Source organism: Semicossyphus pulcher, unplaced genomic scaffold, assembly GCF_022749685.1.
Source record: "Semicossyphus pulcher isolate SPU_LCO1_2020_fin unplaced genomic scaffold, fSemPul1.0.p SCAF_4, whole genome shotgun sequence".
Lineage (NCBI taxonomy): Eukaryota > Metazoa > Chordata > Actinopteri > Labriformes > Labridae > Semicossyphus > Semicossyphus pulcher.
This window is the reverse complement of record NW_027211715.1, coordinates 19672733-19686937: the sequence shown is the minus strand read 5'-3', so window position 1 is coordinate 19686937 and position 14205 is coordinate 19672733. Positions and strand designations below refer to the sequence as shown.

The window sequence follows — 14205 nt, the reverse complement described above, 5'->3', positions numbered from 1 at the left end:
CTGTGTGTGAAAGTACAGGAGGTTGTTTCAATCAGAAACATAATAACACATGCAGATGTCCTGCTGTGTTTATCTTTTGCCTTTTAAAACACCTTAAATGTGCTTCAACCGGTCACATTGTGATCTATTAAATGCAACAGAATAATTAAAACATTGTGTCCTATCTTTCAGATACTATCAGACCACAGACACACAGTTTGATGAGGTTTAAAGTTGCTGTCTTTTTGAACAGGAACACCAACATCCACAGTACCAGAAGCATGTGCTATTTTGTCAATGAAATGTATGTCACAAGATGTGCATATTCTTTTGTTAAACAACAGCAGGAGCAAAACTGATTCATCACGTCCCTTATGTGGAACAACACCAAAGAGAGTTTTCTAGTTTTTAAACATTTGTTGGCTACAAGAAAATATAAAGTGTGACTGTTGATTTTCATTAAAAAAGAGGCTTTTCAGCAGCAGGCGCTTTCCTCGATACAAGTGTGATTTTTGTCTCTGTGCAAGAGTGCTGGAGCAGATTGTTTGACAAAAAGCCAGAAAGAGACTGTTTGGGCGAGAAGGCCTGTTTGAAAATGTGCTCGTAGAATCATTGGCACAAATCTCTGTCTTGCATTTCTGCTGTGCACGTTGTGTTGAATCTTTGTAACCAGTGCTTTCTAGTGTGAGACGCACACAATAGTATTTCTTTAGACAGATTGCTACACGGAAAACTAAGCTTTGACGTTACATTGTTTTGTTATGACAACCAGTTGCTTTAATTATCAGCCTATTTTTTGCTTTAAAATACTTTTTTATGTGTCTGTTCATCTGAAGCCAAATATCCAACTTTCTTACGTATGCTGTGTTAGAAAAGGCAACACAGAATACTGTGAATAGTATAATGCTGACTGCTTCTCTTACATAAAGCAAAACAAAGACACAGAACAGTCTAAGATGTTGTTGATTATATGTGTAATAATCTGCACTTTTCAAGGTTTCCAGTGTGTTAAATTTGCTGTTGTGTTGATAGTACTTGACTCGGTGCTGCTGCTTCATTGTTGCTGTTTGTTTTGGTCTGCAGGAGTCGGAGGGAGGCCTGTATGTGTGTATGAACACATTCCTCGGCTTCGGACGAGAACACGTGGAGAGGCATTATCGCAAAACAGGACAGAGCGTTTACATGCACCTCAAACGACATGTCAAAGAGGTACGTTTATGCCCCTTTTCTTTATGAAGTGCTGATTATTTTTATTTAGAAAGAGCTTTGTTGTCAATAAAACTTAAACTAATTGTTTACTTATTTGTAAAACAGATTTTACTGGATCGTTTTCTAGCTTCAGGGAGATCTCAATATCATACAAATTATATAAAAAATACAAATTAAAAAAGGAGTCATACTTTAATAGTTATGCCCCTAATACTAATACACTCTGAGGATGTCCCGGAATGTAATATACACTACCAGTCAAAAGTTTAGACACATTTTCTCATACAAGTGAATGGGAAACTGTGTCCAAACTTTTGACTGGTAGTGTATATAAGTAGTAAGTCGGAATAGAAAAGTTGGTGCTACTTCACTTTACTTTTTCTGTTTGACATTTATAAGCTCTTTGATAAATGGTTTGAAACACACCATAATGTAGATGTAAGAAGATATTCAGTGTTAAATTGTGTATTTGACAACAACTGTAAGTCCTCCTGTGGGCAGCCATTAGTGGAGGCTGATGTATAAACAGATAATGAAAGACAATGTCGGTAAATACTGTAATAAAATTGTAAATAACTCTTCATATGAGAAGATGCTAATAAATACTATAAATTAATGAGCATTAAAATGTCCTCATATATGCTTATAACTACACAATAGTGTTATTAAGTGTTCAAATACTGCGATAAATTATATTTAGGCAGACTTTAAGGTAAGTGTTCACCTGTCAGATTAAAGAACCCCTTGTCTGTCTGTCAGAATTACACGATAAAGTGACTGAATGCACTCCTGTGAGGTTCTTTAAGATTGCACTGCATGATCTGGATTGCGGATATCAAAATGGCATAATTTTGAACATCAGTGATTAAATTACATTTCACGCCTTGCATATACTCTGAACTGACATGCTTGATCATCAACATTTAATAAGAATAAGATGAAACTTTGCATTTGCTTTTTCACTGGATTCACTGCTTTGACCTTCAGACGGAGGCCTGTCCGAGTGTCTGCGGCTAACACTTGATATGTGTTCAGCTCTGTATCTATCTGTACTCCTCATATGACAACTATAACCTTTTACAGCCTTCTCTTGGTGTCCCTCAACACCAAATAATTTCAAAATAATGTAGTTTCCTCGAAAGAACCGGGTCACCTGGTACATTTTTCACACTTCTACTGAATTAAAGCATTTCGATGTATTCTGATTATGCATGTAAAAATACTGAATTAGACCATTGATAAACCAATTATATTTGATTTTCAGAGAAACCTAGAGTCTTATTGGCAGCATGCAAAGGTTTACTATATGACTTGAAAATGAATTGTTATTTACTTTGAGTTACTTATTTCACGTAACAATTTAGAACCTTATAAAGCAAGTATTCTGAAAATACAGACCCACCAAATAAAGTGTCGCTGCGCCGCTATTAAAATTTGAATATTAGCTTTCAATTAAAAACAGTCAACATAACATGAAAATAACTATATTTTTGTTTATATGTAGATGGGATAGACAGGAAAATCTTAGGAAATAAAGCAATCCACAACAGCGACACAAAGATTGTTACAGTTTTGTTAAGCCTAAGCCAGAGGGCGATTGATTAAACTCTGTGTTTACATTTGAAGTTTGTTGCATTATACTGTGAGACTTCCTGTTCATCTTGTCCATCCCTGTATGTGTAAGAACAAAAGTAAACTCGGTGTAGCTCTCCCGAACAAGCCCTGTTTTTAAAAGTTGATGGTAAACAACAAAGGAGTTAGCTGCTGCTGCTGTGTTTTCTCCCCAGCTCTAATTGCCCTCAGATAAGCTCTGCTTTGTAAAGAGCTGCTATTTCCATGCCTGGATCTGGCCAGAAACAGCTGCTCACATTCTGCAGGCTCCCGTGTCTGCTGTTTTTTTTCCCCATGAGTCCAATCGGTCTCGAGTGTGTCAGCATTCTCTGTTTTTCTGTCTGTCTGCCTGCCGCCGTGTCCTCCTCCCTGCCGAGTGAACAGGAAGCAGTCACCTGAACCTCAGAGGGAGGCGGTGGGCTGTTTTGATGCCAACTAGCAATTTGGCAGATACACGTTTTTAGTGGATTCACTTTTTTTGATTGATGTCTGCATGAAGGTTTAAAATGTTGTTGGCAGAATGAAAATGTTCATCTAATCAAGATTGATTATTGAGGTTTTTACCGGTCTAGATGGCAAGCAGGTGGTGGAGAAAGAAAGAGGATAAGGAGGAGAAGACAGGCCCAAACACGTTTAACATACTGTAATTGATATCTGTCCAAGTCTACAAATCAAATTGTGCAACTGAAGCAGCTTAATGTATCATTCTTTAATTTTGACCCTGCCATGGAAGAGGGGGTTTTCCCCTCGCCCTGTAACCCGACCTGGCAACTGGAACATCCAGCATCTATTTCTAACAAAATGACAACCAGCTGGACGGCATAAAAGCTTTTTTCAGCCGTTTACAGAGAGAATCATCAAAGGTGTTAAAAGATGTTTTTAACGCGATGAGGGTTCTTTGATCCACTTTAATTTCTTCCTCCTGTTTCCCACAGAAAGCCACAGGAGCTGCAGGAGGCGCCATCCCCAGACGGAGGAACGGAAAAGTGTTTCTAGGTAAGTTAGGTTTGCCTGTTAGCACAACTTCCTCCATGTTTCAGACACTTTATTACAAGTAAAAATCCTGCATTCATGTGTTACTTAGAAGAAGGTCATATTTCTACTTAAAAAATAAAAAGTTATACTTCAGTTAAAGTTATCTTTATGGTGAAAAATGGCTCCTGTGACAGCTCAATTTATCTGAGAAGTTTAGAGGGGGACTGTCTCTTAGGTGGGACTGCCTACAACTCATCCAGACATCCTAAACATGACAAGGCAGCAGACCTTAGAAACACCTAATTCAAAGAGAAATACCTCGAATACAAGCCAGTGTTATTGCTTGTTACACTGTGCTGCCCCCCCAGCTGCCCCTCCAGTCGGCCTTTACCCAAAGCGTCAGATATTTCCCATGATGAGACCTCTCCTCCTCCCCCTCCTCCTCCTCCTCCTTCCCCTGTACTCCAAATATAGCTCATTTATTTGTATATGTGCTTGGTAACTGCTCTAAATCAAAGCCTCCCCTCCTCTGCGTGGGGAGGGGGGTTGGTTTGTCGCCGGCCTCTCAGCTGCCACCACCTGTCATCCTCCCCTCCAGTCTGACACACTTCTACTGCTGCTATGACGCTGCTCAGAGAGGACCAGGTGTCTCTCTCCCTTCTCCTCACCCCCCCTCTCTCTTACTGCTGGCCTGGCGGGGGAGGAATTCCTTCCACTCAACCTCCATGTAGTTAATGTTCCTGCTTTCTTATCAGCAGACTTTTCTATCAGTTGCCTTCGATCTGACAGCGACTCAGTCTCTGTAATAGAACTTCTTCTTTAGATGTCCTCCTCTGGGGCGATTCGCGTCGTCGTCCATTTTGGATGTTTGATGTGACAGCAGGCGTGTGTGTGTCCGCCGTCATCTCCATACCAGTGCAGTGATTTAATCAAGCCGCTGGCTGCCAACGTCAGACGTTACCATGAAAGCAGTGAGCACAATAACAATGTCAGGGATAACCTGTGATCCTGTTGAGTCATCACACAACTTTAGGCTGGAGTGGAAACGGACAGCTCTGTATGGAGAGTGATTTAACACACGAGGCTCGCCTTGATCTCCCCTCCAAAATGTTTCTGGCTCAAGTTGAGTTTGATATAATTTTGGTTCAAGCTCAAATGATTGGTTGATTGGTCCATAAGCTGACAGACATAATAATCAATGTTATGTTTCAGGAAAAAAAGCCATAAATGTTCTGGTTCAGCTTCTTCGTTGAGACGATTTGATGCCTCTCTTTGTCTTACTTGATTGTAAACGAGGCCTGACACAATCACATTTTCATGATCGATTTTTCTGCAGATTATTTTCTCAATTATTTGTTACATTGTCTGGTTAAAAAGGGTATCTGGAACCAGAGTAATTTATTTTGTTTTTGCTTTAAGAAGTGACAGAAAAAAATAATTCAATTATCGAAACAATTTTCTTTTGATCAATTAATCAACCAAATTACGTGTTTTCTGGTTTTGGAGGGTTGGTCTTTAAACATCGGAGTTCACGTTGACATTTTTCACTGTTTTCTTTTTTTTGTGCAAATTATGTTTAATTAAGTCACATTTAAATAACATTTTTTAACATAGAGAGGAAAAGAAAAAGCGAACAATTAGGACTGCTTAAATAATATACATGTACAGACAGGGATAAGGTGTACATACACATATACACACGCATATATACATACATATACTGTAGGTCCACACAAAAATGCCTGAACATATATTCTTTTTTTTGGGTCTTTTATGCCTTTATTCAGAGAGAGAGGAAAGTGGATAGTGTTGGAAACAGGGGAAGAGAGAGTGGGGACAACATGCGGCACGGGGCCAAGGCTGGGAGCCGAACCCGGGGCTGCTGCATTGAGGACTCAGCCTCTGTATATGGGCCGCTACACCGTGCCCTGCACAAACATATATTCAACCAAATACACTAGACCCTTAGAACCTAAACACACATTCACTCCAGCCCCAGCCCGGCTCCTTTATAGAAATGAGTGCAAATAAATGTGGATTCATAAAGTAAATGAAAAAGGGAGGCAGCGCTTTGTCCGGCAGGACCTGCAAGTCAGTGAAGTGCGACAGAAAAGGTTGCCATTTGTGAAGAACTTGTCCGTATTTCCCCTCTATGTAGTTTCTTCAAGTTTGAGGAAGAACACCACATCCTTGAGCCTCTGTGAGACAGTGGGAGGGTTAGGTGATTTCCAGCGTCTAGCCAGTAAAGATGGGATATTAATTATTTCTTTATGACTCATCAGTGCTCCCAAAGATATGAAATCAATGGGCGTGGCTATAAATGTAAACCCATAATCGTCTACATAATATTAACATACCCAGACCAAAACTGTTTAGTTGAGAAAATGCCAGGGTGATTGATCGATCGGTACATAACTTTTAGTAGCCCTAATTTTGATTGTTCAGTTTCATTATGAGATCAGTAATATAATGAAGGAGCCGCAGCTGCATAGACAAAGCCATCCTCAGGACTCCCTAGTAACTGTATAAGTTGCTGGTGATAAAAGTGTGTGCTGACTGCCTAAATTTAGCTCTGCATAAATTGTTTCTGAGCGAGAGTCATCAGCATCGTCTGAAGTCACCCTGTCACTGCTGTAAAAAAAGACGCATTGATGGTTCACTTGTTGAAGGATTCGTTTGTTTGTCCGCACCGCATCCTACGGTATTGACGAAAGGTAAGAAGAACATAAAAGAAAGAACAGACCTCACACTCAAAAGAAGAAAAGATGTGAACTTAAAAACAGTCAGTGATGTCTGTCGCAGCTGACTGGATGTTTATTTCCTCCCCTGTAGATTTAGAGCTAAACCGTGATTTTAACGGAGAGGACTATGAATACGAAGACGAGGCCAAGCTCGTCATATTTCCAGACCACTTCGAGATCCCCTTACCAAATATTGAGGAGTTGCCCGCTCTGGTCAGTGAGTCGGTGCTGCATGGGCTTTGTGTGTTTCCCTGCATGTCGGTGGGTGGGTGCGCTCTGTGGTTCCCCTGACAGGTCCCCAAAGCCTGAGGAAGAACTTTGTCACCTACAAATTATAGTCTCAAGTTCAGTTTCCCTAATGCTTCTCTTGTCTTATGGTAGATGTTAACTTACCTAAAGGTTGCATGAGTTATGATGGAAGATATTGACATTAAGGCAGTTTCGTAGGCTGCTCTTAGCTGGGGAACCACTGAATGCACACATAGGCACGCTTATCACTTTTGTTCCTGTGTGTCATCGCTTGCATGGAGTCCAGGAGACCTGTCACTGCTTTTGTTTGTGGAGCAGTGTGAGCCTCCACGGTGAATGAGTCTTAGTTTCGACATGTCATGGTGGTTAATTATTCAAATTATTTTATGCATGCGTACATTTACTTGAAAAACACCTGGTGACTAACCATCTATCGTTGTTTGACAACGTTGTGTTTCTGCTCTACAGCAGCAGTGTAGTGCTGCCCTGTCCTCCTTTATGTTGCACAGCTTCCCTAAGTTTTGCATAAGTCTTGCACGTCCACTGTTGTCCTTTCGTTTTGCTGTTATTGACAACTTTAATTAGTGTTCATTTACAGAAATGTAATGTTTTACAGAAGTAAAAATAAGGTTCTTTATCAGTGAAGTTTTTTTTTTAAAGAATAAAGCGTTTCTACTTTCTCGTTAATTCTGTCTCTGCTGTTGCCTCTGATGTTCAGGTGACCATCGCCTGTGACGCAGTACTTAATGCACCATCAGCTTACAAGAAGCAGGAGCCTGAATCCTGGGAGGAGGAGATCCAGGTTTCCAGACATGCCAGGAGCCTCAGACAGCTGGATAACGGGGTCAGGATCCCACCCAGGTATGACAGCTGCAAAGCCACACAGACGCACCGATGTATGATTCGCACTGCTGGCCTTTAATTTATGGGTAGCAGCAGATTATAGATTATCCACTGGATGATTTTAGTGTCTTTTTTTTATTTAAGCAAACTGCCTATTGCTCAAACACCTCAACTCTACTTTACTGTCTGACTCCTGAGTACTCTTTTATTGTCACACCCTGACAACCATTGCACTACTGCACTCTAGTGCATTTTCCTATAGTGTTAGATACAATCTTTTATCATTTTTTTAGTATGAATTTAAAGAATTTGCAAGTCAACCAATGACTGCATTAAATGTCTCTTGTCGTTCTCCAGTATTCCTAATCCAGTGTGTCAACATTCAAAATCAAAATCTGATCTGTGTGCGAAATTCATCATCATTCAACTCATTGACTCACAGCGGCTACAAAACACAAACAAAACAACAAACAAAGCATTAAAAACATCTCTGTGTATTTGCTCTCAGTGGCTGGAAGTGTCAGAAGTGCGAGATGAGAGAAAACCTTTGGCTGAACCTGACGGATGGAGCGGTGCTCTGTGGGAAGTGGTTCTTTGATGGGAGCGGAGGAAACGGCCACGCTCTGGAGCACTACAGAGCGACGAACCACCCCCTGGCTGTCAAACTGGACACCATCACACCAGACGGAGCAGGTCTGACATACACGTCTCTATTATCTAAGATGATGCATGGATGAAATAAGTAATTACAATTTTTCACCCAATTTCTCTACATAAATACTGCAACACCATTGATTTGCTTTAGGTGTACTTGTGACTCTCATTAATCATAGTAACTTACTGACCCTTTGGTTTCAGATGTCTACTCATTTGAGGAGGAGGAGGCTGTGTTGGACCCCCACATATCAGAGCACTTGTCACACTTTGGTATAGACATGCTACAGATGCAGAAAAGAGTGAGTCATTTAAGCTGTGAACAAATACAAACTGAGAAAAAGCCAAAATATTCAGCTTCCACTGTGAAGTGTTTCAAACCGCGCTCTCGTCTTGTCTCTCTCCCTTCAGACAGAGAACGGTCACCACACAGACAACAACTCCCGGCCGCGGGTCAGCGAGTGGGAGGTAATTCAGGAGTCGGGCATGAAGCTGAAGGCGGTGTTTGGTTCTGGTTACACAGGCATCAAAAACCTGGGCAACAGCTGCTACATCGGCACAGTGATGCAGGTCCTCTTCAGCATCCCAGACTTCCAGAGGATGTGAGTACACTTAACTTCACAGAGAGGAAAAGATTTATCTTTGGTAGAATTTATGTTCTTTTTTTATTTTTTAAAATCAGGGTGAGTACGTATGTCATGGCACAAAATGTCACTTTGAGTGTGAACAGATTCACATTATTACAACTTAATTTCATTGGCTGTTTTAATTTCTCTGCTGCATAGTTCTGAATACATAAGGAATAACACAAAATATACTGTAAATGCAGCATAGAAGACCAGCTCCAGTCATGTTTTAAGACATATAAAATGCTCTGCTTGAAATAATAAATTATGTTTTTTCTGAAAAATACGTTTAATTACCTTGTAAAAATCCTCCCGAGGCATCTCCTCCTTCTCCCTCATTATAAATTCAAAAATCTGCATAATCCCCGCCCACTATGCAAATCGACCGGCCCCTCCATGGCGCGTCTCTGCCATCGTTTAGTGGCGACTTGTTGAAACTTAGCTAGCTTGAAATGTAGTAATTAGTAGCTGTAACGTTAAGTCGTCAGTAGTGAGTTTGCAAAAATTACGATGATGGTTACAGCTGGCTCGCGCATCGCTGAAGTGGTTGCCATAGGTTGCACGTAACGATATGCATAGTGTAACCCCGTCCATAAACGGGATTGGCTCCTTAGGTTTGTGACGTCTCAAACCTGCCAATCTGAAAACGTGTTGTTTAGCCTGTCCTTGGTACACTGCAGTTTAAAAGCACACAGGCCCAGCCATGGAGATGACTGCTTATGTTGTCCCTGATATCTTGAAGCACATGATAAACACCACATGATGTTTACAAGGTTAAATGCTTGATTTTCACTGGAGGGGGTCTTCAAAAATAATTATTTGAATTATAGGTCAATTTGCATGTATTTGACATAATTGTTTCCGTCAGCTGTAACCTGCAGCCGGCATTTTGATAGACGAGTTAAGGAGACACCAAACAAGAGGTTCAATCGGCCAAATAATTTGTGGCTGTAAGGTAGATGAGCTGGCCCAAATTACTTCATTTTTTTGTTTTAAATCATGACAAAGTCGACCAATTATTGACAAATAGCATCAAGAAAGAGAAACAGCTGTTACAATTAGAAACTAATTCATAAACATGGTGGATACCTACATCTGTAGTTGTATTTGCAGTGCTGATTCAGTAACTAAAAGCCAATTTTTATTCAGCGTTTCATCGTCTTAAATTTGTTTAATGTAAAGTTAATGACAATAATATAATTATTTTTGTTTGTTGAGTGCACGGCTCATGATTAGGTGTGGAGATACATGCAGATTAATATAAAACTGTTACTTCTTTTGATACAACTTTTGGTATTAAAATAACTCAGATCTTGTTAGTGTACCGTCTTGTGTTTGTGTGGCATCTCATGTGCTCCATCTTACGTGAGTATGTGACATGTATTTTGATCTTTAGGTATGTGGGTAATCTTCAGAGGATATTTGACTATTCACCCCTCGACCCCAGCCAGGACTTTGCCACACAGATGTAAGTGACTCCAGTGTTACATAATGAAGTGTTAGAATACACAAAACAAGTGAAGGTGTTTTCCAGCTGCTGCTGTCTCTGTGGTTGAGAAATAGCTGAGATTTTGTTATGATTAAATTGTTTGAAAATTGTATATTTTGGATTGAAATGCTTGAAATAACTATAAGGACACTGCACTGTTCTATCAGTGAGCCAAGCTATTTCTATGAATCATGGTTAAGTTAAAAAATAATAATGCCCTCCGTGCCCTTTTCCGCCACTCAAACTGGTAAATACTTGGTGTATTTTGTCATGTAAGCCAGTGTGTTGCAACACTCATGTGATGCTGTGACCATGATGAAAGGTAAGAAGGGTTTAAGCCAGGCGGGCGATAAATATCACTTATGTGAAGCAACAAATGATCATATTCTGAGGCGCATTGCCAGGAAAACATGTTTGTACCAGTCACTGTTCGTATCTGATACAGTCTGTCAGCATATTTAGATAGATAATCTGTGTCTCCTAAAGCCCCAGCCTGGAGCAGAGGGGGTTATTTCCTAATTAAATTATGATATTGTGTATCCTGTACTAATGATACTAGGTGCTTAAATGATAAAGTACAGAAAGATATTCTTTCCAGATAGGTATTGAACTTAGATTAATAATACTGCGATTATGTAAAAACAATGCTTTATAATAGTACTATTTTTTTAACAATGGTCTGATGATGAAAAAAATGTACTTTATAATCAAGTTTAATGTAAATTACTTAGAAAATCGCATATTAATATGTGTAAAACAACACAAGACTTGGATTATGAAGAGAAGAAACTGATACAGATTTAACTCATGGTTCTGAGATGTGGTCAGCGTCTGCCCCCTACAGTTAGTGTTCATGGAGGACTGAAACTGCCGTAATCAAAAATAAATAAATAGATAAATATCTTAAATAAATACAGAAATAAAATAATAAAGACATAAATGTAGCCTCACTGATTGAATAAATGTTTGTGATTATGGCAGTTCCAGTCCTCCATAAGTGTTTGCTGTGCTGAATTATTAAGACATATTTCTACATAGGCTGTCTGTAGTCTGAAGAAGGAGCACATATAAATGTAACGTTCCAAAATACATGACGTACCTTATGGATAAGAGGTAAGAGATTGAACTGGACTAAAGACTAAAAGACAGAGTTAACTCCGTGAAACAGGCCCCAGGTGCGTCATCTTAAGGGTGTGAATTGTTGTGAAAAGACGAGACGACGACAAGACACACGTGCCCTCAGTGTGGCGCATCAAAGAAACCGCCCACAGAAGAGGAGAACAAAACTAACAGCCTCATAATAAGTTTCAATGTTTCTGTCCGACAGGGCCAAACTGGGACACGGACTGCTCTCAGGCCAGTACTCCAAACCACCCATGAAATCTGAGCTCATTGAACAGGTGATGAAAGAAGAACACAAGGTATTAAACGGGGTATGTCCAGCTCCCAAACTGGGTCCATAACCGACATGAGCATGTTCACACTGAGTGGTGGCAAAAATGACTCCTTTTATCACTACACTGTAATAGCTGTGAGAGTTGCAGCTCGTCAGTTTGTTGTTTTCTCAATTTAAACATGAAGTGTCTTTTCATATTGCAGTTTATCCATGTTTTAAAAGTAGGCTGTTATTGTGACAGCTGTAGAGATGTCGATCAAATCAAAAGGAAGACGAGGTTTTTAGAGACATTATCAAGCTTTCTTGTGCTCTGACCTTTTTCCTTTAGTCTGAAAATAGCTGTTTGGCTGCGGTCCCAAAAGCCCAAATTGATTATGGACACAGCTCTAGTGCTGTGCCTTACTTTTAATTCCTCATATCACTGCTTAATTAAGTCACAATTATGATTGTCTTGTGCTTTCTGCAATCTTTAAAGTCTTCAGCAGTTTAATTGAATTGTTCGGTTATTTGTTTGTGAGTTTGCTTCAACAGCTTAAAAGGGTTGAGATCTTTGGATCTTTAACCACAAAGTCCACAGCTGCCAGGAAAGTAGGAAGAGAGGGAAACCATTAAGGCATAATGGGACCCAGCAGTAGCCCTCTAAGCTCCGGGCTTCTTCTAAGCCTAACCAGACACAGTAATTGATAGGGCAAAGCTGTGATCCTACACTTCCTACATGTGATGGGGGAGTCAGGTTTGGATACATGTTGACAGCTGGGGAGATGTTGGGGGAGGGGTTTGAGTTGGCAAGCTGTGGTCAGTTTGTACTGATGAAATATTGACTATTATTGTTGCATATTCTCTTTGAAAAGTTTAAACCTTAAGCCAAAAAATGTAAATACAGAGCTGATTTAAAGCAGGCTTATTATCTTAGCATAGACTGGCAGTAACTTCCTGGAGTATCAACTGGTTGTCATAGAAATAGTGTGGCTAATAAACTTGTTAAAAGTGAAATTGTTGTTTTTGTGGATCAAAAAACGATAAAATAAAACTGTTAATTAATGAGCTTTAGGCTGCCGGTGTGCTCGGCAGAGCCAGAGCAGCTGTTTCACCTTGTTTCCCCTTGCTAATGAGCTAGCTTCAGCGTTACCTAAATGTAGGGCAGGCTGGTGGCATTTATCTTTAAACTAGCTAACTGTCTACTGAAGAACATTTCAGTCAGGGTATTTCCAACACTGTTAGCATAAGCATAAGGATGATTAGCCTTCCTTACAGTGACGTGGCGTACCCGATTAAGCAGATTTTGTTCCTTCTATGCTTGATATTAATCTCACCCTTATTCTGCGTCTGATGCCCAAATATTCTCATTGCAGCACCAGCAGAAGGGCGTCTCTCCCCGGATGTTGAAGTCCCTGGTGAGCAGGGGACACCCAGAGTTTTCTTCTAACAGACAACAAGACGCCCATGAGTTCCTCTTGCACATCATCAACCTGGTGGAGGTGGGTGAAGCTTTCTCTTTTTTTTTTCAGAACATATAATACAAAAAAATGACATTTTTATTTAAGAAATATTCATCAGGTAGTTTGTTCAGCAGACTATGCTTCAACTCTATAGTTAACAGTGCTCTCAGCACTGTCTGCAGTCACATGTAGCAGAGCATCACAGCTAAGCAGAGAGTGGTCAGCAACATTAAATCTGTAAATAGGGAATTTTGCCTTCTTAAATCTTCGGTTTGTGTGTCAGACTGAAAAATCCTCTATTTGCTGTAATTAAAAATAGTAGCTACCCCAGTTAATGGACTTTTTACAAATTTATTTAACGCATCAGCAGGTTTGCTCATTGCTTACTGCAGTCGATAAACAAAGTGATAACAATAACTCATAAAGGGTACAATTACTGTTGTACGATCAGTGAATGTTTGTTAGAGCATCCGGTTGTCCACTCTCTTTTCACCTTTGAGGCATCATCATGTTTTCAGAATCTGACTGCGTTACATCTGACCCCTGACACACATGGACAGGCAGTTGATTAGGGGGGTGGTGGTGGGGGTCTGCTTTTGACTAAACACAGCATACCGTCTCCTTGGTTGGTACATACACATTGGCTGCTCATATAAATAGCTCTGTGCTATCTGTTACACAGGGGGGCAGATAATGCCTCCTATTCTACCTCAGCCGCGATACATGCCCTGACTCGGACCAAACACGAACGTGATTAACAAACCGCCACCAACCGAACTCGTCAGGCGTCACTTCTTCTTCATTATCTTGATCTTGAGGCCCTGACTGTCCTCTCCTTCAGCCCCCTTGCTGGCCTCTACAGCTGTCCTTAAAGCAGAGACTGATTTAGTAATGCAGACATAGATAACGTGACTAAAGCTACCATCATCAGCAACATTTTCTTCTGTCTGTGTCAGCCTGCATACTCGGCCAGAGTAAAATTATAACCTGTGTA

General features: G+C 40.3%; 1 protein-coding gene across 2 annotated transcripts in view; it reads left to right on the top strand.

Annotated features, from left to right (window-relative positions):
* The window catches only part of usp13 (ubiquitin specific peptidase 13), a 31005-nt gene that overhangs the window by 1338 nt on the left and 15462 nt on the right, over nt 1–14205 (top strand). The window contains exons 2-11 of one of the 2 annotated variants that reach the window (XM_069680148.1): nt 1063–1188; nt 3735–3795; nt 6607–6728; nt 7483–7625; nt 8116–8300; nt 8466–8563; nt 8673–8863; nt 10284–10355; nt 11704–11797; nt 13125–13250. In XM_069680148.1, coding sequence (XP_069536249.1) covers nt 1063–1188; nt 3735–3795; nt 6607–6728; nt 7483–7625; nt 8116–8300; nt 8466–8563; nt 8673–8863; nt 10284–10355; nt 11704–11797; nt 13125–13250 — 1218 coding nt within the window. Of the gene's footprint in view, nt 1–1062; nt 1189–3734; nt 3796–6606; nt 6729–7482; nt 7626–8115; nt 8301–8465; nt 8564–8672; nt 8864–10283; nt 10356–11703; nt 11810–13124; nt 13251–14205 lie in introns of both variants that reach the window. The other variant, XM_069680147.1, reaches the window with a different exon arrangement.